Genomic DNA, 25550 nt, shown 5'->3' with positions numbered 1-25550 from the left:
CCAAAGTGGGATGAATGGCAGTATCACTAAAGGAGGCAGAGGAATAGCAAAATATCTGATACACCAAGCGAGAGAGAGCAGGAGAATGAGAGGGAGAGAGCAAAGCCATCACTAACTGCAAAGCTACTGTGGCTGGCAGAACTGACAAGAGTGTTAACAGCAGTGGGATAAGCAAGGAGGTCGCTAAAGAAGTCAGAGCTATGAGCGCTTGAGCGGTGCTAATGTAAGTTTAAATGTGGAATGGTTAATAACCACTATAATGAAGAATAACTTAATTTTAACGCAGACAAGTGAGAACAACAGATGTACACCACCACTAACAAAGCAACACTTATCTCAGCACGTCAGCATGACAATGAAAATGCCTTTTGATATTTCATTTTCTTTCTTACTTACCATGCCCCACAGTTGACCAGCACTCACATGCAATAAGGGAAACAGTGCCCTCAGTCTATTATACTTACATTTATATGTCATCACTAATATGGAAGCCCATATTACTGTGTGAATGAATATGTGCTTGTTTGTTGGCCCTCCTCCATCACAATAGGCAGTTGGAGAAAGGTGGAATTTGGGCAGCAGTGCATGATGTGAGGATGGCGTCTCTGCTGCCGCCTGTTGGTTCAGAGGTCTTTAGACGCTTCACGCTTGGTTCACTGGAGGAAATCCAACGACGACATGAAGTCGAGGAGAAAGAGCGACAGAGGAGGAAGGAGAAGAACATAGAGGTGCAAAACTCAGCTATCAATAACAAGTGATCAATAAACTAACATGTATTTGATTAGCTGACTGTCTGTTTGGCTGTTTAACAGCTAGCAGAGGAAAATCTTCCTAAACCAGCCAGTGATCTGGAGGCTGGTAAACCCCTCCCATTCATCTACGGAGACCCACCCCCTGAGCTTCTCAACACCCCATTGGAGGAGCTTGATCCCTTCTATCAATCACAGAAGGTCTGTCTTTGATGAAAAGTCTTGCCTCTGTGGTGAGAAGACTGATCATTATCTGGGAAAATAATCGATAATGTATTCTGACATTTCTACTTCAGAATGAAACTAAAAGTTTATTGAATTTGATCATTTGTCTTACCTTTGTGTATTTGTGATCTCAGATCAGTGTCACTAATTTTCAATCAACACATCACAGTAATCAATAAAACACCATTCTGTCTGTCTCTCTGCAGACATTCATCGTGCTCAGTAAAGGAAACATCATCTACAGGTTTAATGCTGAACCGGCATGTTATGTGTTAAGTCCTTTTAACCCACTGAGGATCATCGCCATCAAGATCCTCATTCACTCATATCCTTTTTGATGTTACACTGCACTCCTCGCTGATTGGCCAGTGAGGAGAAATTGATCTAGTTGCAGAATTATAGAATTTTAGCTACAAATGTCAGTTTACTGATAAACAATCAAATAATGATGTGTTTGTATCCTTAAAATCAAAACTTTATTCAGTATGTTCATCATGGTGACAATTCTCACCAACTGTGCATTTATGACAATGAGTGATCCCCCAGCATGGAGCAAGACTGTGGAGTAAGTCATCACACACAATAACACACACCAACACATACTGTACACATACACACACCTGGACTGAGGTCTGAGTCTGGTTCAGAGTAAACTCTGCTCTATGGTCTGATGGACCACAGGAGTCAATATGTGACTTTAGCAAACTGAAAAGATAAAATACCATTTAATTCACCAGCTGATCTTATGGTCTGTGAACATGTGGTCTAACTAAAGCAAAAAACAATTAGCAAACTATGCAGACTAGCAGACTGTGCGGGCCCACTGTGGGTAGGACTGCATTTACTGTGGGCAGTGTGGGCAGGGGCAAGCCCACACTAATCCCAAGTGGGATCCCCGTGGATTGTCCCATTAAGGGCACACAGCAGTGCTGTCCTCTGTTGTTTTTAATTGTCAACAACAGTCTGTCCTCCCACAGACCAAAAACATGCTCATTAGGTTAACTGGTGACTCTAAATTGTCCGTAGGTATGTGTGAGCGTGAATGGTTGTGTGTCTGTATATGTTGCCCTGCAATCGACTGGTGATCGGTTCAGGGTGTACCCTTCGTCCAATGACAGCTGGGATATGCTCTAAATGTGCAGTCTTTTGTGAAAATATTTGACCACTCTCTTCTATAGCATCAGCTCAGCATATTTGAAGTTTTTAATGTCTCAGTTTCAAAAGTATTTTTCTGTCATTGAACAGGTATGTCTTTACGTTCATCTACACATTTGAAGCAACCATCAAAGTTCTGTCCAGAGGATTCTGTGTTGGACATTTCACTTTCCTCAAAGATCCCTGGAACTGGCTGGACTTCATGGTCATCAGCATGGCGTATGACTCAATAACACCTGGAATACACTTTCTCACCATAGACCCTACATACAATAATACACTTACTTTATCATTGAATTTTGACTTCACTGCTACTTTATCTTTATCTGCTTTAAGAGTTCCTCCAGTGAATTAAATTTTAAGATGACAGAAACTGATCAGAATCAGAATCAGTTTTATTGGCCAGGTATGTTTGCACATACAAGGTACTTGCCTCAGGTTTAAACAGTGCACTGAACTATATATATATATATATATATATACACACACACACACACACACACACACACACACACACACATATAGTGCTGTCAAAAATATCGCATTAACGCCAATCTATTTTAACGGCATCATTTTTTTTATCGCGAGATTAACGCTCTTTGTGACCTCGTGAACTTGTAGTTTTTTAGAAGCTGTGGCCACTGCTGGTATCCTTAGAAAAACTACAGGATTGTAAACAGGAAACAAAACAACAGACACGCCCCACGCACGCGTTCGGTCTCGCCGCTCGCTGTCAAAGAGTAGACGAGCGGTTTGCGCGGATGTCAAGCGCGAAACGCCGAAACGCAAGCGAACAAGATTCTGAATGAAAAGTTAAAAAGTTGCCACATGAGTCGACTGACAGGACCACAGTTATCTGTGTGTGTTGTCGGTGTGATGAATGATCAGCGCAGCACATCCAGTCTGAAACACCACTTGAGGGCCAAACACACGGCGAATGAGAATTCTTCGCCGCCTCCTCATTAAAACCAGGCGACGATGGACGTCTTTCCACAGAGACATGTGGACGCTGTTATGCTCAAAGGAAACTTAAGAAAGGAAAGTTAAAGTCATGGTTTAACTGCACTATAGCCACTTTGTAACTTTATCTTGTATCAGCCAGTTTTGATCCCTGTTGAAAGGGCTGTTGAAGGGGCTTTTTTCTAACCAAGTATTTTTTTTTTTTTTTGGCATCTGTTTATTGACAGTGTTAAATTGTGTGAGATTTGATTCATTCAAATGTGAACGACTGCTCAAAGTGAGAATGTTACTGTGAAATAAAACACTACACGTTGTTGTTTTCAATTAAAAAACATTCGCACAAAGCAAGCCGATCCACTTTTCCATGTTGATAACAGTATTAAAATGATAATTCAAGGAACATTTAGAATAGACAGAAATGTGCGATTAATTTGCAATTAATTGCAAGTTAACTATGACATTCATTAGATCAATCGCAATTAAATATTTTAATTGAGCACTAATATGTGTGTGTGTGTGTGTGTGTGTCTGTGTGTGTGTGTGTGTGTGTGTGTGTGTGTGTGTGTGTGTGTGTGTGTGTGTACACAATCAAGTTTGTAAACATCTTACAACCTCAATTGGGACACTGTGGAAATCATAATATTACTTATGTATATATTACATACTATATTCAATAGCTGAGCTCATCAGCTTCACTGATTTCTGTAATATCTGCTTATTGTGAATCTGATGCAGAAACACATTTCAAAGACCGGGAAAGTTGTGAAATCCTCCAAAAGCACCTGTTTGGAACATTCCACAGGTAAACAGGCTGATTGGTAACAGGTGAGAGGATCATGATTGGGTATGAAAGGGGCATCCTGGAAAGGCTCAGTCGATCACAGAGGATGGAGTGAGGTTCACCAATTTGTGAACACATGACTGGATAAAAGAGATTACTATCTTAAAACCGTTGTCGGTAAACACAATTCATTTTCAAATTAAAATCTGTTTTTATTTCCATTTTACACCGCATCCTAACTTATTCTGAATTGGAATTCTACATTCACTTTTTTAAGTCTCGATTTAAGTTGTTAGCCCTTTTACTTTATCTAACTGTAATTATGTTTAAATTAAATAAATCAATGATCTTGATAATGTTAATTATGTTGAAAAGGATGATGATGATGATTTTGATTTTGGTCTCTCTCATGTGTTTCAGATACCTGACAGAGTTTGTAGATTTGGGAAATGTTTCTGTGTTGAGAACCTTCAGAGTTCTTCGAGCTCTAAAGACCATCACAGTCATCCCTGGTCAGTGTGCATGAGCTTCATTTTAAGGTGGATATAACACCTTAAATCCACCTTAAAATGGCCTAACGACACCTAGCTTACCAGCCCAACCATCAAACCTGTGTTTGTTCTGTGGAGGATCAGCTGCCACTGACCCTTCTTTGAATTTAGGAACAGTTTGTTTCCATGTTAATGACTTGATGTTTGTTATTCTGACTGGTGGGTCAGTTTTTAACCCCAGTCCCTCCCCTTTTTCCCTCCCTTAGGTCTGAAGACGATTGTTGGAGCTCTCATCCAATCAGTGAAGAAGCTGGCTGATGTCATGATCCTGACAGTGTTTTGCCTCAGTGTCTTTGCTTTGATTGGTCTGCAGCTCTTCATGGGAAACCTGCGCCAAAAATGTGTCCTGATGCCACCACAGCTGCTGAGCAACCACACGTCTGACATTAATCTTGACACTGGTTACCATGGCAACAACACCCACACCAACAATACAGGAACTGTATTTGATTTCTACGAGTACATCAACAATCCAGGTAAGCTGAAGATGGCCTCATGGTGTGTAGGGTTAGGGTTGATGTTTGTAGCTCAGCAAAAAACTGGTTTTCTAATTCAAAGTGTGAAGACTGAAGAGTTGCTGGTGTTTTCTCCATTCAGTTCAAATGTTTCTTTAATGGATGTCCTGAATGTCATCCAATGGATACTTTATTTTACGCTTGTTTCAGTCTCTAAATACCACAATACCCATGATCCTCCACTGCTGTCAGACAATCAGAGCTGTGGATGTTTGATCATCAGAATGTCAAGTTCTGTACTTCGCTGCTTGTAGTAAAATACAAGTACTACTGCTAATACTACTGCTACCACAACACATCATCAATGACCTTTCCAAGGTACAAATACTACTACAGTGGCACATCATCAACAAATTTTCCAACATCCAAATTCTACTATTAAAGTAACACTGTCTCTGTTACTATGACAGCAGCACATCAGCAGCACCGTAAAACTTTTGGATTGTCTATCTGCTAGTGACTCTGGGAGCTGTAGTTGATTTCTCTCCTTCAGTTTGTATGTTTATGTCACATTCTTCTCATACCTTTGGCTTTTAATCAAAGATACAGATCTTTTCTCACATTGGTTTCTTTTGTTGAGCTTCAGAAACATGAAGCAGATTGTTACTTTAGGAACCAGACATAACTGTTCCACTGTGTAACTCTAAGACTGACTCGGTCAGCTCTAACATCTCTGCCTGTCTGTCTGCCTGTCTGTCTGCCTGTCTGTGTCTGGCAGAGAACTACTACTATCTACCTGATCAGCTTGATGCTCTGCTGTGTGGAAACAGCTCTGATGCCGGGTACGTTCATATGACTGTCTCTAAAAAATAATTATTATAGTAATGATGTCATAAATAATCAAGATGATTATGACAATCATGTAATTAGGATGCGGCACGGTGGAGCAGCAGGTAGTGCCTCACAGCAAGAAGGTCGCCGGTTCGATCCCCGGGTCGGGCAGGGCCTTTCTGTATGAAGTTTGCATGTTGTTCCCGTGCATGCGTGGCTTCTCTCCAGCTTCCTCCCACAGACCAAAAACATGCTCGTTAGGTTAATTGGTGACTCTAAATTGTCCTTAAGTGTGAGTGTGAGCGTGAATGGTTGTGTGTCTTTGTATGTTGCCCTGCAGTCGGCTGGCAACTGGTTCAGGATGTACCCCGCCTCTCGCCCATTGACAGCTGGGATAGGCGCCCCCCCCCCCCCCCCCCCCCCAACCTCCGACAATCCCGGAAAGGGATAGGCGGCTATAGAAAATGATTTGAAAGTAAATGTAATTAGGATGAGGATGATGATAATGATGATCATGAGGATGATGATTGTGGTGATGATGATGATGGTGATGATGATGATGATGATGATGATGATGATGATGATGATGATATGTTCAGGGTCTGTCCAGAAGGTTACATCTGTCTGAAGGCTGGGGGAAATCCCAACTACGGCTACACCAGCTATGACTCATTTGGTTGGGCATTTCTGGCTCTGTTCAGACTGATGACCCAGGACTTCTGGGAAAACCTTTTCCACCTGGTCAGTAGCTTACTGGTCACAGTACACTAACTGGTCCTCAATGGTTTTTCACTTTGTTTTATGAGTTTCAGCAGGTATAGTGTTCTTCCTCCATCAGTTGCTTATTAGACAGTTGAAGGTTTCTGCATTTTGCCATTGGAATAATTTTTTCAGAGTGAGGGCAGACCGCCATTCAGTCCTGCACATGAACAGGTAAATGAGATCAGATTTTCTGTCAGACTGTTTGATTCCATCAAAATGTCAGAGCAGAGACGTTGTCCTGAATAGATCAGGTTCTTCAAGATACATCAAACTGCAAGTAATGAAAAGTAAGAACACCTGAGAAACACCTGAGAAACACAAGGAACTGTTATTTCTACAAGACACTCAAATTACTGACAATCTGTCTTTCTGTGGCCAGTCTGTCTTCAACCTCTGTCTGTCTGTCTGTCTGTCTGTCTGTCTGTCTGTCTGTCTGTCTGTCTGTCTTCAACCTCTGTCTGTCTGTCTGTCTGTCTGTCTGTCTGTCTGTCTGTCTGTCTGTCTGTCTGTCTTCAACCTCTGTCTGTCTGTCTGTCTGTCTGTCTGTCTGTCTGTCTGTCTGTCTGTCTGTCTTCAACCTCTCTTTGTCTGTCTGTCTGTCTGTCTGTCTGTCTGTCTGTCTGTCTGTCTGTCTGTCTTCAACCTCTTTTTGTCTGTCTGTCTGTCTGTCTGTCTGTCTGTCTGTCTGTCTGTCTGTCTGTCTGTCTGTCTACTTCCCACTCGTCTCTTGTCCAACCTGTCTGTATTTCTATCCACCTGTCTTTTTCTCCATCTGTCTTTCTCTCACTGCAGACACTGCGAGCAGCAGGTAAAACCTACATGATCTTCTTTGTGGTCATCATCTTCCTCGGCTCGTTCTACCTCATCAACCTCATCCTAGCTGTGGTTGCCATGGCGTATGCCGAGCAGAATGAGGCCACCATCGCTGAGGCCAAACAGAAGGAAGAAGAGTACGCTCAGATCCTGGAGGCATTGAAGAAGAGAGAGGAGGAGGTCCGCTCTGACAGACTTTAATCTGTCAACAACATTTAAACATAAAAATAGAACATTACAAATGTGATAACTGATAGTAATAATAATGTACTTCTGTCATGTTAACGTTTTATTTACCGGATATAAAGCATCATGCCACTTTCACTTACTCTCACTGTTGCCTCTTTCAAATTCCTGCACAAAAACCTGATCAATCCTGACCCCTGAATCTTAGTCCTAACTCTAAGAGTACACAGGCAAACGCATGCACACACACACACACACACACACACACACACACACACACACACACACACACACATTATGTAAAACATGAATAAAACAGAATGTGAGTTTATGTCAAAAATGAAATTAAATGAAAAATAGTACAAAAGTCCAAGTTGAGTTAAAACCTAAAACCTCATCAGCTTCATTAATTCTTGTTGTCATTACAGCAGGTGGCCTGCAGGGCAGCAATCTTAGAGAAAGACGATTCAGCACCACAGAAGAAGAATTCATCTTCAGAAAGTCATGAGCAAGAACACACAACGATGGAAGGTATACACACTTATACACACACAAACAAAATGCATAATTAAGTCAAATCAGACATCATGACACCCCCAGCCTGGCCCACCCCCCTGAACACCTAAGAATTCCTTTATTCGTCACATTACACACAACATGCATAGTTGAGGAGGGAAACTGCACACGCCATGCAATTGTGAAATTCTTTCCCGCTTTGTGACCCATCCATGGTCAGTCCTTCCTCCACGGCAGACCAGGAGCGGTGGGCTGCCAGCCGACCAGCGCCCGGGGACCCAACTCTCTTGTATTGTTTTATTGTCTCTCATTGTTTTTACTCATTTTATTGTAAAGCACTTTGGTTCACCGAAAGGTTGTTGTAAAGGGCTGTATAAATAAAGCACATTTACATTTACATTTGTCACCATTGGTCAGGTGGTGATCTTCTTGCATGTTTTTAGTGGGGGTATTGGAGGATACCCAGGTGAACACGGGGAGAACATGCAAACTCCACACAGAAAGGTCCCTTATTTTTCCTCGAGCAGGCACTGAAGGCATGGTGGAGGACACGCCCACAGCGGGAAGTGGGGACCTTCCAGCTGTGAGGCGACCGTGTTACCACCGTGACACCGTGCCACCAACATGGTTTCACAGCCTCTAAAAACAGATTTTTATGGACTCAGTGGTTCTATTAAATTTTCTCTGACATCACTGTGAATCAGTATGAAAAGCTGCCTGGAATGACCATGTTAGATAACAGAGGTGGGGAAATATATAAAAAGGATGAGGCACTCTTTTAGGTCACAAGCTTGTATGAATGAAGTTAGTGGGGCTTCGCTTTGTTGAACGTGCTGATGTTTAAAAGTAATTTGTTTTTTTTGTGTAAACAGTTGAAAAGTAAAAGCAAACTCTTGAGGACATTTTGGTGTCACACCTTTGCGCTACTGCTCTGTGACGGGCTGAATCTATAGATGTAACAAGGCTCTGAAGCAACCCTTTAGTTCAGTGGCTTTTGATTGTGGTTTCATGGTTTAGATGCTCCAAGCTCTGTGTTTGGGTTCAGGAAAGATGGAGGTCTTCATTGTTAAATATTGAAAAAGTAAATCATTCCTGAACCTGAACCTAAAAGTCTTTTAGAAAATAAAAACCAAATGCAGGTGGGAGTCAGGATATGAACTTTGACCGCTACTGCCAAAAGTCCCATTCAGGCAGGATGAACACTACAGGGAGAAGTGGAAAATGAAATCTTGACTGTACTCCTTGGCTACATTAGGAGCTCTCTGAGAGGAGTCTCAGAGTGTTTGGGAATATGGTCCCAGATGAGCTTTTACACAGACCTATATGTCAGTGATAACATGTTAGCATCTGTCAGATTAGCAACACGATTTTTGACTTCCTCCATTTTGCACAAATATCAAATTTCAGAGTGAGCTGATAAAACGCAGCAAAAGAAAAAACTCCACCTTAAAAAATAGAGAGGGATTTAAACGAGAGGAGGAGCCATCAGTTTGTACACAGACAAGAGCTCACTGAGCAGAATAAATCATGTTAAAATCACCTCAACAGACAGAAAGTCTGAGATGGTCTTTTAGTGAAAACTTCATAGTTTCAAATTCATCATCTCACTAACCTGCTGTGTGTTTCAGACTTTGAAGATGACCAGAGGCCGTGTCCGCCATGTTGGTATGCCTTTGCCAACATATTCCTGAAGTGGGACTGTTGTGGCTGTTGGCGATGGCTCAAACAGTGTCTCTATACCATTGTCATGGACCCATTTGTCGACCTCGGCATCACCATCTGCATTGTTCTCAACACCGTCTTCATGGCCATGGAGCATTATCCAATGACGGAGGACTTTGAGGAGCTTCTCAGCATTGGAAATCTGGTGAGTGATGAAGAAAAATGAGTCTGGATATTTCATTTAAACTAATTTAAACACTTGACATTTAAACTTGCTTTCTGTTGCATTGGACATTTTGACTTTTAATTCTGTTTGCACTGGACATGTGGACATTTTTACAATTTTTTACTTTTAACTTTCGATTCTTTGCTTGCTGTGCTTTTAGATTATTTATTGCATGCCTTTTACTTAAAATTTGTGGAATATGCTGGAACTTAATTTCCCTTGGGGATGAATGATCTATCTATCTATCTATCTATCTATCTATCTATCTATCTATCTATCTATCTATCTATCTATCTATCTATCATGCACCTGTATTAATGGACAGTCAACAATGAAATATCATGACATCATCTGCAACAAAAACACCAGGACAAAATTTATTTCTGTTTCTGTAAGTGTGATCACTCAAATATTACCAAAATACATTGTATTATACTCTATTAGATATATTAAATACTCCAATAAGTAAGGACATTTTAAAAATTACATTCTTTACTTCATGTCTATGTCATAAGTCAGTTTTTTCAGATGAGTATGAACTGTGTTGCCTTTTATGCAAATGAATAAATATAAAGAAAGTCAACATTTTACAAAGTTCTTCAACTTTGATAATTCCAGTACAGACGTCAAAGTCTTACCTTCCATCACAGACTGTCTTAGCTTTCATATTTAGTCCATGGAACAGTGGTACTTTTGCAGCATTACTTATTGACATAAATACAACAGACACACATACTGCTCTCTGTCAGTTCTCTGATGTACTGACCTGAGACCAGCTCAGTGCAGTGTGGACTGTTAATATGAACCTCTAGTTCTGATTGAAAGTAAAAATACTGCCCCCCTCTGGTCACTGACATTCTTCTGCTGACCTCTGATCCTTGATATCCGACCTTTGACCTATGACTGCCCTCAGGTGTTCACAGGTATCTTCACTGCTGAGATGATCCTCAAACTTCTGGCCATGGACCCTTACTTCTACTTTCAGGTCAGAGTTCCTGTTTGTTTGTTACCAGCTTAATGATAATGACTGACAGCTGTTCCCATGGTAACGTGTGTCTGTGATTGTTCTTTTGCCATGGTTACAGGTGGGTTGGAACATCTTTGATAGCATAATCGTCACCATGAGTCTGGTGGAGCTGGGATTGGCTAATGTTCAGGGCCTGTCTGTGCTGCGCTCCTTTCGATTGGTCAGTGTGTATCATCATTGTAGCTTTTTAACAAGCAAAACAATCAAGTTACTGTTTCCTCACCTGTCTATCTACCCATGTATCTGTCTCTTCATCTGTTTGTCAACCTGTGTCTCACCTCTCTGTCAACCTGTCTCCTTACTTGTCTACCTGTCCCCTAACTTGCCTGTCTACTTGTCTCATGTCTAGATGCGAGTGTTTAAACTGGCCAAGTCATGGCCAACCCTCAACATGCTGATAAAGATCATTGGGAACTCTGTGGGGGCTCTGGGAAACCTGACTCTGGTTCTAGCCATCATCGTCTTCATCTTCGCAGTTGTTGGCATGCAGCTCTTTGGGAAGAACTACAAAGACTGCGTCTGTCGCATTACACTTGACTGTGAGCTTCCTCGCTGGCACATGAATGACTTCTTCCACGCCTTCCTGATCATCTTCAGGGTCTTGTGTGGAGAGTGGATTGAGACCATGTGGGACTGCATGGAGGTCTCAGGTCAGACCATGTGTCTGATCATCTTCATGATGGTTCTTGTTATTGGAAACTTGGTGGTGAGTTATTCCCCATTCTGAGCCTGTTTCAAAAAGTCAATAATTCTCCAGCTCTTGCTACAATGGATCCAGTCCTGTGGTCAGTGGTTAGGGTTTGCGGTTGGAATGACGCTGATGGGAACAGGGAGCAAACAAAGTCTGAAATTTCAATACTTTCAATACTTGGTTGTCATGGTTCAGGTCTTGATCTATTTGTGGTCTTGTTATAGGTCTTAAATTTGCTTGTGGTCTCGTTTTAGGTATTGAATCTATGTCTGACCTTGTTTTAGGTCTTGAATCTGTTCCTGGCCTTGTTGTTGAGCTCGTTCAGTGGTGATAATCTCGCAGCTCCAGAAGACGAAGGAGAAAACAACTTGCAGATAGCCATAAATCGGATCAATAGGGCTATGACCTGGACAAAGACGTGGATCCTGGAACATATCTGGACTTCATTTGGAAGGAAGAACCACATTAACCCAGACCCCTCCAGTAAGATCTGACCTGTAACGACAACAAAGAGTGTATTGACTTAGTTACCTTTTTATTTATCTTTCTGTCTTCCTAATATCTGATGGTCTGTGTTGATTCTAATCGTAATATTAAAAAAATTCTGTCCTTTCTCATATTATATTATGACTTCAGACTGATTTGGTGTTATGCATTTAAGAGTAAATTTTGTGTGATTTACTGATTTTCCTTGTGAATTTCATTTTTAGTAGTCCACAGTGAGGAGGAAAATATGCAGATGAAGGAGCTTTTGGCTTTGACCTTTGTGTCTTCAAACCAGTCAGTGTCAGAGGTCAAGTCCCTCACCTGTAACAATGACAACCTGACCAGCAACTACCACAACATTGCCTTACTAAGGGTCCCCATCGCCGAGGCTGAGTCTGACTTTGAGATGCCTGACAATGATGACGACGAAAAGGATGAAGAGGAAGAAGGGGAATTAAAACACTCCGAGGTAAATGATGTTCTACCTTGAAGTAGTCTATTCTATTACAGTATATTACCTAAAACTGAACTGTCGTGCCTAAGTTGTGGTGTGACAGTGCATTCACTTGTTTCATAAGAGGGCTTTGACCCCTAAAACACAACATGATCCTCCATTATTGTCACATTACATGTTCAAAAATCTAATAATACATTCAAGATGGCGCTGCAGACGGCTGCCTCTGTGTGTTGGTGCACATTTTTTTGTTTTGTTTTGTGTTTTAACTCTGTTTTTTGCAGCAGTACCCGGAGTTCTTTCACTAGAGAAGGGCTCATGAACATCAGGGTAACAATACCAGAGGATTTATTTCCTAATTTTCAGAGACACGGAACTTTCTGGCAAAACTAAAGGTGGAGGAATCTGTTTCTACATTAACAGTGGTTGGTGCAACAACGTGACAGTGATCCAGCAGCACTGTTCTCCTGACCTTGAATCTTTTTTCATTAACTGTAAACCTTTTTATTCACCCCATGGGCTCTATTTTCGACTCTGCTGGCGCAGCGGTATTTTCGAGCGGCGCAGGCAGGCACACGGCGCATTTGGTATTTTGGTAAACCGAGGCATACAGAGGTGCGCCAGGATGGGAGTTGCGGCGCAATAGGGGGGAGGTGTCGGCACAATGAGCCGGTGCATTGGAATTTTCGACTATTTTGGTCTGCGCTGGCGGCGTAAAAGTGCACTGAAAGCTCGCCACCTCAGACCTGGTCAACTCTGTGCGCCGGTGGCGCAAGTGGATTTTTGTAAACCGGCGGAGTCGTGCGCTCACGTCACCAACACCTCACAGGCAGGTTTCCACAGTGTCTGGCATTTCACTGCGATCAATTATTAGCAACAGCCGCGATTCAATGCAGCTATCTGAGTCAGCGCATACAGTCAGACCTAAATTTATATATTTTGATCAGTATCTCATGTGACCACATCGAAAGCGCGTTCTGGTGATCTGTGACTTAAATTGCCAGGTGACAAACGTATATGCCACTTTCCCCAGATCGGCACATGACTCGTTCATCCGGCGAATTCTAGCATCCCTACAGTCTTTCAGGGAGACACCCCTCTGGATGGGTGGCTGCTAGGTAATAACGGCTATCCACTGAAAACGTGATGATGCCATATATCACACCATCAACAAGATGGCAGCATGGTTTTAACGGTGTTTTCAGCAGTGCTCGGTCAGTCATTGAACGCACACTGCGATCAATAATTAGCAACAGCGACGATTTAATGCAGCTGTCTGAGTCAGCACATACAGTCAGACCTATATCTGACGACATCGCAAGTGCGTTCGGCACGCGTAACGGTCACTCACCCTGACCGAATGTGCACAGGTGAAACAGGGATGCGAACTAATCGGTTAACGTCGCTGTGCCAACCAGAAACAGCCGTGGCATCCTACAGAGCAGATGTACTGCATCTATCTCAGAGCACTCGAGAGACAGAGAGAGACAAACGTAAGTGATGATCGTTGTCCGCTGTTACCCACGTCTCATTATGCCGACATCTCCCCCCTACTGCGCCGCAACGCCCATCCTGGCGCACCTCTGTACGCCTCAGTCAACCAAAATACCAAATGCGCCGTGCGCCTGCCTGCGCCGCATTGGCGGCGAAGTTGAAAATAGAGCCTTCTGCGTGTGTCTGGAAAGGGCTCAGGCAGATCACAAACTACAAGCCTAAAGCCCCCCACTCCATCAACGAGCGACGCCTAGCCAATGACCTGATTGAGTTCTACTGTCGCTTTGAAAGACAAAGGGACAGTTCAGCAACCATCCCCCACGACACCTCCCAACAGCTCCAGCTCCAATCACCTCCACCAATGCTCACCTGAAAGGTCCCCCCCCCCCCCCGCCCCCCCACCTCAGTGACAAAGTCTTTCCATCCATGTGAGGGACGTCAACAAACTCTTCAGGGGACAGAGCCTCACAGGAGACATGTTACGTGCCAGCCTGCTTCAATTCAATTTTCAATTCAGTTCAATTCAATTTATTTGTATAGCGCCAAATCACAACAGAAGTTGTCTCAGGACACTTTCCATATAGAGCTGCTACAGACCAAACTCTTTATCTACAGAGAACCAACAATTCCCCCATGAGCAAGCACTTGGCGACAGTGGTGAGGAAAAACTTCCTTTTAACAGGCAGAAACCTCGAGCAGAACCAGGCTCTGGGTGGGCGGCCATCTGTCTCGACCGGTTGGGTGAGAGCAGGAGAGCAAGAGAGGGAGAGAGAGACAGACACAAACAGACGGACAGAGAGAGACAGACAGACAGAAATGCAGTCAGAGAGATAGAGAAAGACAGAGACAGAGAGACAGACATGCAATCACAGTAACAGTGACAGTGGATGTAATAACAGTAGTAGCAGTTGCAGTGGCTTCAAGTCTTCAACCATCATCCCTGTTCCCAAGAAGCCAAGGTCCACAGGACTCAATGACTTCAGACCCGTCGCCCTGACCTCTGTGGTCATGAAGTCCTTTGAGCGCCTTGTGCTCTCACACCTAAAGGACATCACCGATCCTCTCCCGGACCCCCTGCAGTTTGCCTACAGAGCCAACATGTCTGCAGATGATGCAGTCAACTTGGCCCTCCACTTGAATTGTACATACTGTACAATACTGTTAAATGTTAAATGTCTCAAATACAATAAATAAGGTTCCACAATAAAACACTTCCACCCTGGCATCAACAGATACATTGTCATCTACTAGTTTGCCCATAAAATCACTGTTAGCACAGTCTACAATTTCTAGGCACCATGGATGCCATAGCAATAATCAAATCAAATCAAATTATACTATCATCAAAACTGTAATTAATCAAATCTTAACAGAACATGTTCAGTATATACAGTATTTGGCTGGCAATATGCAATCAATACAACTATTTACAATTCAATTTTGGAGAGCACAACATAACACAACTCACCATTTAATAACACACTCACCCATCGCTTGACAACTGAACGGTAATTGCCTTAATGAAATGATGGAGTTGCAGTTGCTAACCATATCGATCTTGCAGTCTCCCAAGTCCCGACAGTTTCGTGCACTGTGCATATAGTCCGAGCACGCATTAGTGCGTATGAATAGTCTGCTGCGAAATGTTTAAATCTGGACAGGTGGGTCCCAAATCCTTCACCCTTTTCTTGTCCACATCCGACCAACAAAACAATGGAGTTTCACGTAGAAAAGCAATCGACTTTTCCTTCACCGCAGTCGCCATCCTTCCTTCACAGTCTCCACTAGTCATCTTTTCTCTTCTCTGGAAGTAGTTACAGCTGTGGCGCAAATGCTTGCTGATGGACGTGATCAATTCGATGAATTGTCCAAGCACGCTAACATTAAAAAACTGGAAAACAATGCCATTGGTCTGGGCGCACAGAGTTGCAAACTGGAAAAGAATTTACATGCGCCAATGAAAAGCTGTCTCTGCTCGTAAACAATAAAAAAGTTTGCTAGCTCTCAAAGACTCTGGTATTACCGGCGCCCTTGAGGAGGAAGCCTTTATATTGAATGGCAAATCGCAAGTCTAGCCTACAGTCGGACGCATTTAATGGTTGCTGGCAGTTGCCCATGTAAAAACGTGATGTATTTTTGTTTATTTATTTCGTATTTGTTAGGTTTGATTGATTCATGGATGATCTTGGTAGATACATAAAAGAGTCATGGAAGGGGCGGCGCCCTAGCGCCCTCTATTGACCAGCCGTCACTGATGGTGCAACCTGAACAACCTAGAGCTCAACGCTCTAAAGACAGTGGAGGTGGTTGTGGACTTCAGGAAAAACTCAGCATCATCTGCCCCCATCACCCTCTGTGACTCCACTATTGACACTGTGGAGTCTTTCCGTTTCCTGGGAACTATCATCTCCCAGGACCTCAAGTGGGAGCCGAACATCAGCTCCCTGATCAAGAAAGCACAGCAGAGGATGTACTTCCTACGGCAGCTGAAGAAATTCAATCTGCCAAAAACAATGATGGTGCACTTCTACACAGCCATCGCAGTCCAACCTCACCTTCTCCATCACCATCTGGTACGCTGCTGCCACCACCAAGGACAAGGGCAGACTGCAACGTGTCATTCGGTCTGCAGAGAAGGTGATCGGCTGCAATCTCCCATCTCTTCAGGACCTGTACACCTCCAGGACCCTGAGGCGTGCAGGAAAGATTGTGGCTGACCCCTCCCACCCCGGACACAAACTCTTTGAGAAACTCCCCTCTGGCAGGAGGCTGCGGTCCATCAGGACCAAAACCTCAAGCCACAAGAACAGTTTTTTCCCATCTGCTGTCAGCCTTATCAACAAGGCTCGGAGCCCCCCAACACTCTTCACACTCACGCCTCTGCTTGTCACACTGACTTTGCCATAACCCTATGCGGGTTACATTAACGCTCAGCTTGGATTCCTTCCTTACTTTACTGTATCAACCTTATCTCTATTGCTCTTAGTGTGAAGTTATGTTTGGATGCAGAAACAGAGGCTGAGGACACAGAGAATCAGAGAGATTAAATATTATTGTAGAGCTATTTTAGAACAATTGGACCTGCCATTCATCCATCTATTACAAGAACAAACAGATTAAAATGTGCCTGAAAACTATTACTCAGTCAGTTTGTTGAAATTCGTTTGTTGATGTGGTGGCTCAGGAGGTAGGGCAGTCATCCACCAATCAGGAGGTCGGTGGTTTGATCCCTCACACATCAGTGTGTGAATTCATATGTATGTCACTCTGGAAAAAAAATGTGCCAAATTGCTAATTGTGATTGTAATTGTAAGATATAACCTGCCACCTGTGTTTAATCAGGTCTCATGGCAATCAGGAGACTGAACACAGCAGAGAGGGAAAACAAACATAACCAGTCATCAACCAAACAAAATCACATCCACCAACAGAGACAATCAGACATCATTCAATAGACTCAAAGGTAAAAGTTCAAAATCGACCAGTGGGATGAGTCATTCTAGCTCTAAAATATCTGATTCACTCCATCTACAAGGTGCAAAGTGGTGGAAGACAGTCCATCTAAGTTCAGTATTTACTTATTATATAATTATTATATAGTATTTAAGGGGTAACTTAACTTAAATAGCTCAGATGTTTTAAATGTGCCTGAAAATAATTTAAAAACTAAACGTTTTAAATGTGAGGTGTGAAGTGATAAAGGCTGCTTCTCTCTGCAAGAGACCTCCATGAATAACAGTGATTGACTGGAGTTCTCTTCTTGCTGCTTCTGTGTCATAAAGGACGTGTTGATGAGGATGATATTCATCTCCTGTAATGAAATGCAAAGCTCAATGATAAACTGCATGCAGTTGTTTTGAGGTGGAGCAGTGTGAGAATAAAGAATATGTCCACGGTCAAGATCAGATAAGATGGTTGACTGTACAATTCATAAACACACAAATATGTTTTATTCTGAGAAAAGAAATATATTTACATATAGTTTCTAACCCAGTTGCTCCATATGCTGTTTATAAGTCCGACGACTGACAAGCCAAATTCACAGGTATTTATATGATTGGACAGTTTAAATTTTAGATTCTGGAGAGTAAAAATATTTTGTCTTGTCAGCATGCAATACAAGCTTAACCATATGGAGAAAAATTGCTTCAGCAATAATAAAAACAATTTGATCAAAGATTTAGACTAACACAAACTGCTGAGCTGTCAGTCACACATGATCATGAACATGAATGACATGTTGTTGGTGGTTTCATTGTAAAATGTAACATGTATTTGATGTGTTTGTTCAGTGTGACGAGTCATCCATCTGCAGCACTGTGCAGAAACTTCCTGAAGATAAGGAGGAAGAAGATGATGAAGATCATGATAGAAACACGCCTGAGGACTGTTGGACTGACAGTAAGAGAACCCACCCACAGTTAAACTAGTAAGCTAACTTTGTTTCAAGCTTCAGAGGCTGAACACACAGAAATTACGGACATATGGTGCAAAGACAAAATGGATCTCCAGAGATGAGGAGGAGGGCCTAGGCCTGTGATGTCTGCAGCTGTGAAACCACAGTGTGTAGGAGCTTGCATGCTGCTGCAGCACAATTATTGCGATGACATGCAAGAACTCCCTCTGCAGATAATATGGCCAAATGCTAACAGCTAGCGGCTCCATGTTTCTCGTGCAGCCCTGTTCCTTTACACTGATGTGTCCTGAGCAACACCATGGGCTCTATTTTCGATTCCACCACCGGCACAGCGGAGGTGCGGCGCAAAGTCAGGTCTGCTTCGCCACTGGGGCATGCTGGCGGAGACTTTGGTATGCGCTGCCGGTGCAACTACTCCCCCTTCTCATCTCAGTCCCACCCAGCGGGTGGAAGGAGGAAGGGGAGAAGGCATGGAGTGAGTTTGACACAGCCAAGTCCAATTATCACACCAGCTCCTCGCCTCACCTTTAAAAATGCCGCTGGGAAGGCACATGGCAATTTTCAAGGATGACAGCCCGCACAGGAAAGTGTCCGATGTCCAAACTTCTCCCAGGAGAAGACAGACGTTTTGGTCCGGGAGGTCCAGGCTCACAATGGCCATATCTACGGCCTCACGAAAATTTATTTCAATACTGTCTATCTGTTTAGTGTGGAAAATTGTTGATCGTAAGATGTTTTCTGAACTGATGTAAATACGCAAATACTCACTTAATGACAAAGCTGGGCGGCAAGGTGCTCCATCCTCTCCCGTGCACTCTGCTGCTCTCCCAGTTGACACGGCACATGCAGTTCGGCTTCTTTCCGTCTTTAAGTCCCTTAATGTGTCCTCCGTGAGTTCATAGTGACATCCACGTCATACAGCCATGTTGTGTAAAATGCAAGATGCCACGAAGAATGCACCAACACTCTGAGGGCTGTATGTTAATGAACCACCTGTCCGTTCCAGACATCTAAAACGCATTTTGAGAAGCCCAAATGTGAGTTCGATGACTGACCGAGCACTGCTGAAAACACCATTAAAACCATGCTGCCACCTTGTTGAAGCTGTGATATATGGCGCCATCAACTGCATTTTCAGTGGATAGCCGTTATCACCTAGCAGCCACCGATCCACGGAGGTGTCCCCCGTAAGACTGTAGGGACGCTAGAATTCGCCAGGATGAACGAGTCATGTGCTGACCCAGGGAAATTGGCATACACGTTTGTCACCAGGCAATTTGAGTCACAGATCACCAGACATTCCTGTTTCACCTGTGTACATTCGGTCAGGTTGAGTGACCATTACACGTGCCGAACAAGCTTGCAATGTGGTCAGATGAGATACTGATCAAAATATATAAAGTTAGGTCTGACTGTATGTGCTGACTCAGATAGGTGCATTGAATTGTGGCTGTTGCTAACTATTGATCGCAGTGAAATGCCAGACACCGTGGAAACCTGCCTGTGAGGTATTGTTGAAGTGGGCGCACGACTATGCCGGTTTATGAAAATCCACTTGCCCAGTGGTGCGCCGCTTGTGCACAGAGTTGATCAGGTCTGGGGTGGCGAGCTTTCAGTGCACTTTCATGCCGACACTGTTGACCGAAATGGACCGAAAATCCAAATCCCCCGGCTGATTATGCCAACACTTCCCCGTACTGCACCGCAATGCCCATCCTGGCGTACTTCTGTGCGCCTTGTTTTTACCAAAATACCTAGTGCGCTGTGCACCCGCCTGCACTGCATGAAAATACCACTGATAGAGCACTATATGTTGTTTGCAAACATCACTATGTCCCCATCCTTCCTCTTACTGCACTCCATCACTCTCCTGTCTGCTCTCAGCAGTTAAGAAGCTGTCCAAAGTGACATGTGAATCCGTCGTGAGATTTCATATTCGCCATGAAAAGAGATCGTATGAATGATTTAAACTGTCTTTTCTTCTCACAGCACTTCACCCCAACACTGTTTTCCCTTCTCCTTATCCTCATTTAGATTGCGATCTCCCGTCTTTCCACTGGGAGTTCCTTTATCTTGCACAGTGCTAACAGCTGTTCATGAGTGTAAACAACAGGGCTGTGACTGAATGGATCTCAGTATATCATATATAAAGAGTATATCACTAATCTCACCAGTTGTACATCCATAGGGGAACAGGTTTGACTGGGACTAGTGATGAAAGAAACACACAGAAAGCACAGAAACACACCAAAAACAAAGAAAAGGGGTCAAAGCAGTTGTAATTAGCTGCCACTCTTGATTGATTTATTGCCATTAGACAGTTAGTGATGGAGTCTGTAATGGCAGCATCATCTGGTTCAGCACAGATGTACAGTTGTGTATCATCTGCATAGAAACATACATTATGCTCTCTTATGATGCCACCCAGTGGCAGCATGTATAGTGAGAACAATAATGGACCATCTTGGATCAGCTCCCTGCAACCCCAAAACAGATGGCATGTTTCTCAAACACACTTTGATGTTTGAAACCAGTTTAACACTGTCAGAAAGGTCAGAAAAACCAACCAGCAATTCAAGACCAGTGATTAAGATATCATTGTCAATCATATCAAAAGCTGTTCTTTTAGTAACAACAGTTTTAGTGCTGTTTAATGTTCTAAAGCCGGACTGAAATTCCTTCAGGATGATATTTTCTTTAGCAAAGGAGTTAACTATCTTTTCCAGTATCTTACTACTGAATGGAAGGTTGGCTATCAGCTTATAGTTGGTGAGTGCATTACTATCTAGGTTGGTTTCTTTAGTAATGGTTTTACAACAGCAGATGATTCCTGTTGCAGAGATGTATTTAGAATTTACAGGACGTGACTTAAAACACTGTCAAATACCCACTTTAGAAATGCTGTAGGTACAGGATCAACATATGAGGTGGATAAGTTAGACCCACTGACAGTTTACAGACCTGATGTAATTTATGAGAATTTTCCTATGGTTACATCTTTTTTTACAGGATTTGCTGAGTGCATCTGTGTTTACATGCATGTGACACACAACTGTTGCAGTGCAGCAGTTCATGTGAGAGACTACATGATTTAAAATCTCCAAAGACAAGAATTTGGGCCAAGAGTTTTCTACAGAGTAGTCATCTTTTTGGCCAGGGGAATGTAAACACCAGGAACAAACAGACAAGATTTCTCTCAGGGAGTAATATGGTCCACACTTGATTAAAACGGATGATACACTGCACACCTGCACCAGTTATATGTAGTGGCATGAAAAAGTTATGTGAGTTGAATGAACCGATCTCCAAAAGGCATAAAGTTAAAGATAACACATCTCTTTAATATTTTAAACATTACTTACATCACTTAATTCCATCTTTTACAGTGTTAACAAAAACAAAGGAAAAAGGGTCCAAGACAAAAGTTTACACAGCCTGCAAGATCATGATCTTGGTGGGTAGCCAGCTACAACTGGGCACAGCTGTGTCACATTTTGGTTGCAACTTATCCATCAGAGCTGTATGAAATCTTTCCAGACAGTGTTTTAATTCCACCAGAAGCGCTGTAGTGCCTTTCAGAGGCATCTCAGAAGCATCTCTCTGCTGTCGCCATGGATCTGACTATTTTTGGTCCAGCCAGATAGGAAGTCAGACACAGGAATGGTGTAGACAATCTGGAGAATTTTCAAAATAAAACACACTGTCAGACTCCTGATTGTTTATCAACAATAAACACAATTACAAGAGACAATTAAAAAAAATGGACTATGTAGCCTACTTGGTAATGGTAGAAGAACAAACACCAAGGTGAAAGGACCAGGTCAACAGTTGGACAGGCAAAACCCTCCACTTCTGAAACACTCTCGGCAAGGTATGAAGCTGTGCTGAAGCATTGCTGCCAGTGCCCCATGGAGTCCCCAAGTAGGTCTTTCAGGTCTTTATTGGGGGACTTTTGCCGCCATCCTACGTTCTGTGATATTCTTGGGCCATCTTGAATGTGCTCTGCTCTTTTGAGCTCTATCCACAGATTTTCAATGATGTGGCCACTGCAAAACCTTCAGCCTGTGCCCCTTGGAGTAGCCCATTGTAGATTTACAGGTGTGTTTAGTTAATTAAGGTCAGAGGCCTTGGTAAAAAAAACTATCTGAGAGATTAAGAGTTTGTCTTCTACTCACGTATCTCTTCATAGTAACAGTGTACATGGGTTACGGTTAGGGACAGAAAAAGACTAAACAAACTACTCAGGAGAACTGCCTCTGTCCTGGACTGCCATCTGGACACCATCAGGGAGGTGGGTGAGAGGAGCACATTAACCAAGCTGACATCAATCATGGACAAACCATCCAACCCCCTGCATAAGATGCTGGGGGGCTAAAACAGCTCCTTCAGTAGCAGACTACTGCATCCCGTGTGTAAGAAAGAATGCTACTGCAGTATCACAGCAGGCATGTTCTAGCTACTGTTGGCAGACTGACAAAAGACAAAGAGCAGACAGGTGAAATGATGAACCATCTCAGCTGTAACAGTTGGTCTGGCTCTGCTGCAGGAGCTGTATTCTGCACAAATATTGAATACAGTGTAAATATGTCAGTCCTGTGTATATATAATGTATTATAATGTAACTGGGTGATTCAAATAAAACATTTGTTTGTGTGTATACTTTTCAGAGTGTTACCAACGCTGTCCATTCCTGGACATAGACACATCCCAGGGCAGAGGGAAGGTCTGGTCTAACTTCAGGAGAACCTGTTTCTCCATTGTAGAACACAACTACTTTGAGACCTTCATCATTTTCATGATCCTGCTAAGCAGTGGAGCTCTGGTAAACATTATTATATTACATTATCATACAATATTATAGATTATAGATTTATACATTAGTGTGTTAAACCCTAAAATCAGTGATGATACATTTTTATTTGCTTTCTTGTATTTTTCTTTCTGTGCCAATATATATTTTTAAAATACTCCATAAATCTGGCTGCTGTTCAGTCCTTCTGGATGGTGTTTGCTGTTTGTTCTGATCACTTGACTCAGCAGCTTAGATCTGATTGGTTCTCACAAATGTATGTGGCATGAGTACTAACCTGTGCGGACAACATGGCCAACAGCAGAGCGCTGATAAACTGACCACAGGGCTACTAACATGACTGTCATTACTAACAGTGGCTACAAAAATGGCTGTCATTCTCTACTACTGACATGGCTGGCGCACATCACAGAGGTGAGATTAGTTTCAACTAACTGAGAACTTTTTAAAACTGTGATATAACAATTTTTGACCCTTAAACAATGACATCATGATGAATAATGATGACATAGTAAACGATAAATGATACCACAAGATAACATAACAGCAAAACAGCTTTGCACAAAATAACATAAAATTGCACGCATAATACAATAAAAAGCCTAATAGCCCAACATGACATCAAATAAAAGCACAACATAATACAATATCAAGTAACATGACATAATAAATAAAATAGAACAATGAAGAAAAACACAAACAAAACAAAATTATTGAATAACATATAAGTTACGTCAAACCTGGTGTTTTTAATTTCAAACGATTATCAAAACTTTTTCGCTCTGCCTGCATGTAAAGTAAGCTCTCAATCCTGAGGCTGAGAAACTATGATGTATGTATTTCTGAAATTTCTCCACTGTGGGACTATTAAAGGTATATCTTATCTTATGTCTACTGTCAGTGAACACCTGTGCAGGCAGTGATCTTTGCTGTATGTGAACAGGCATTTGAGGATATCTACCTGGAGCAACGTGTCATCATAAAGACTGTTCTGGAGTATGCAGATCAGGTGTTCACCTATGTGTTTGTGGTGGAGATGATTCTCAAGTGGTTTGCCTATGGATTCAAGACTTACTTCACCAATGCCTGGTGCTGGCTCGACTTCCTCATTGTAGACGTAAGAATATTAACACCTGCAGGAACACAAAACCATAAAATCAGTGACAGAAACACTAGAAAACACAGAAGAACACAGCCTGTCTCTCTGTTCCTGCTGTGTTTAATAGTCTGCTTTAGCTGGTCACCTGCAGTCTGATGTCATCACCAGATGTGCTGTGTCTTACAGGTGTCTCTGGTGTCTCTGACCGCAAACATCCTGGGATACTCGGAGCTGGGAGCCATTAAGTCTTTGAGGACTCTGAGAGCACTGAGGCCCCTAAGAGCCCTGTCTCGATTTGAAGGCATGCGGGTGAGAGAGGCACTTTAAACACTGACACAGACAGACAGGATTATCAGCAGGTAACCTGTCTACCTGTCTGTGTGTCTGCAGGTGGTGGTGAATGCCCTTGTTGGAGCAATCCCGTCCATCTTTAATGTGCTGTTGGTGTGTCTGATCTTCTGGCTGATCTTCAGCATCATGGGAGTGAATCTGTTTGCAGGAAAGTTTTATTACTGTTTTAACGAGACGTCTGAAGAGGTATTTAGTCCTGAAGATGTCAACAACAAGACTGAGTGTCTCGCTCTGATTAAGGCAAACTTCACTGAGGTCCGGTGGAAGAACGTCAAGGTCAACTATGACAACGTTGGGATGGGCTATTTGTCACTGCTGCAAGTAGTGAGTCTCGACACTCAACATATGTGACTTCATGAAGTACAGGTTGTTGTGTTCAGCTAGTGACTGCTCTATTCTGCATTACAGCACAAGCTGGTGTGGTGAGCCAAAGTACAATATGAAAATGTTGTCGTTATTATCATCTGTAGGCCATAATGGATCCTGTGCCTTATTCTTCTTATCAAAAATCAGTAACCATCCTACCTGATCCTGATTCATTTTACATATTAACACTATGAGACATATTATAGCATAATAGCATAGCATAATAATAATCACTTCTGACTCCCAATTCAAACCTCCACCAGTAACATTTAGATTTAACCCTTTATTATTTTAGAAAGGGATTTTTGTTGCAGCATGAAAACAGCATATCTGAGCTAACATCCTTTTCACTGAAAGGTTCTGTGTTGTCTCTGAACACTGTTGGATTGAATTTTTTTGACTTGTTGCATCTAACTGTGTGCAGACAGCTGGACTTTGTCTACTCAAGTGTTTAAATGAAAACTCGTGCTTATGAATTTTGTC

The 25550-nt window shown here is 42.6% G+C and overlaps 1 protein-coding gene across 1 annotated transcript in view; it reads left to right on the top strand.

The window, feature by feature from the left end:
- Window positions 1-596: 596 nt before the first annotated feature.
- The window catches only part of scn4ab (sodium channel, voltage-gated, type IV, alpha, b), a 28851-nt gene continuing 3897 nt past the window's right edge, over window positions 597-25550 (top strand). The window contains exons 1-22 of the mRNA XM_070982031.1: window positions 597-728; window positions 813-950; window positions 1181-1299; window positions 1450-1539; window positions 2220-2348; window positions 4291-4382; window positions 4628-4897; window positions 5655-5718; window positions 6307-6448; window positions 7262-7462; window positions 7897-7999; window positions 9613-9851; window positions 10786-10857; window positions 10958-11059; window positions 11249-11605; window positions 11875-12073; window positions 12301-12545; window positions 18317-18425; window positions 23109-23263; window positions 24195-24368; window positions 24537-24659; window positions 24741-25025. Of these exons, the coding sequence (XP_070838132.1) occupies window positions 597-728; window positions 813-950; window positions 1181-1299; window positions 1450-1539; window positions 2220-2348; window positions 4291-4382; window positions 4628-4897; window positions 5655-5718; window positions 6307-6448; window positions 7262-7462; window positions 7897-7999; window positions 9613-9851; window positions 10786-10857; window positions 10958-11059; window positions 11249-11605; window positions 11875-12073; window positions 12301-12545; window positions 18317-18425; window positions 23109-23263; window positions 24195-24368; window positions 24537-24659; window positions 24741-25025 (3540 nt within the window). The remainder of the gene's footprint in view (window positions 729-812; window positions 951-1180; window positions 1300-1449; window positions 1540-2219; window positions 2349-4290; window positions 4383-4627; window positions 4898-5654; window positions 5719-6306; window positions 6449-7261; window positions 7463-7896; window positions 8000-9612; window positions 9852-10785; window positions 10858-10957; window positions 11060-11248; window positions 11606-11874; window positions 12074-12300; window positions 12546-18316; window positions 18426-23108; window positions 23264-24194; window positions 24369-24536; window positions 24660-24740; window positions 25026-25550) is intronic.

This window comes from Chaetodon trifascialis, chromosome 15 (assembly GCF_039877785.1).
Source record: "Chaetodon trifascialis isolate fChaTrf1 chromosome 15, fChaTrf1.hap1, whole genome shotgun sequence".
In the NCBI taxonomy this organism is placed as follows: Eukaryota; Metazoa; Chordata; class Actinopteri; order Chaetodontiformes; family Chaetodontidae; genus Chaetodon; species Chaetodon trifascialis.
Note: the sequence above shows the minus strand (reverse complement) of the source record. Positions and strands in the feature narration are given on the sequence as shown.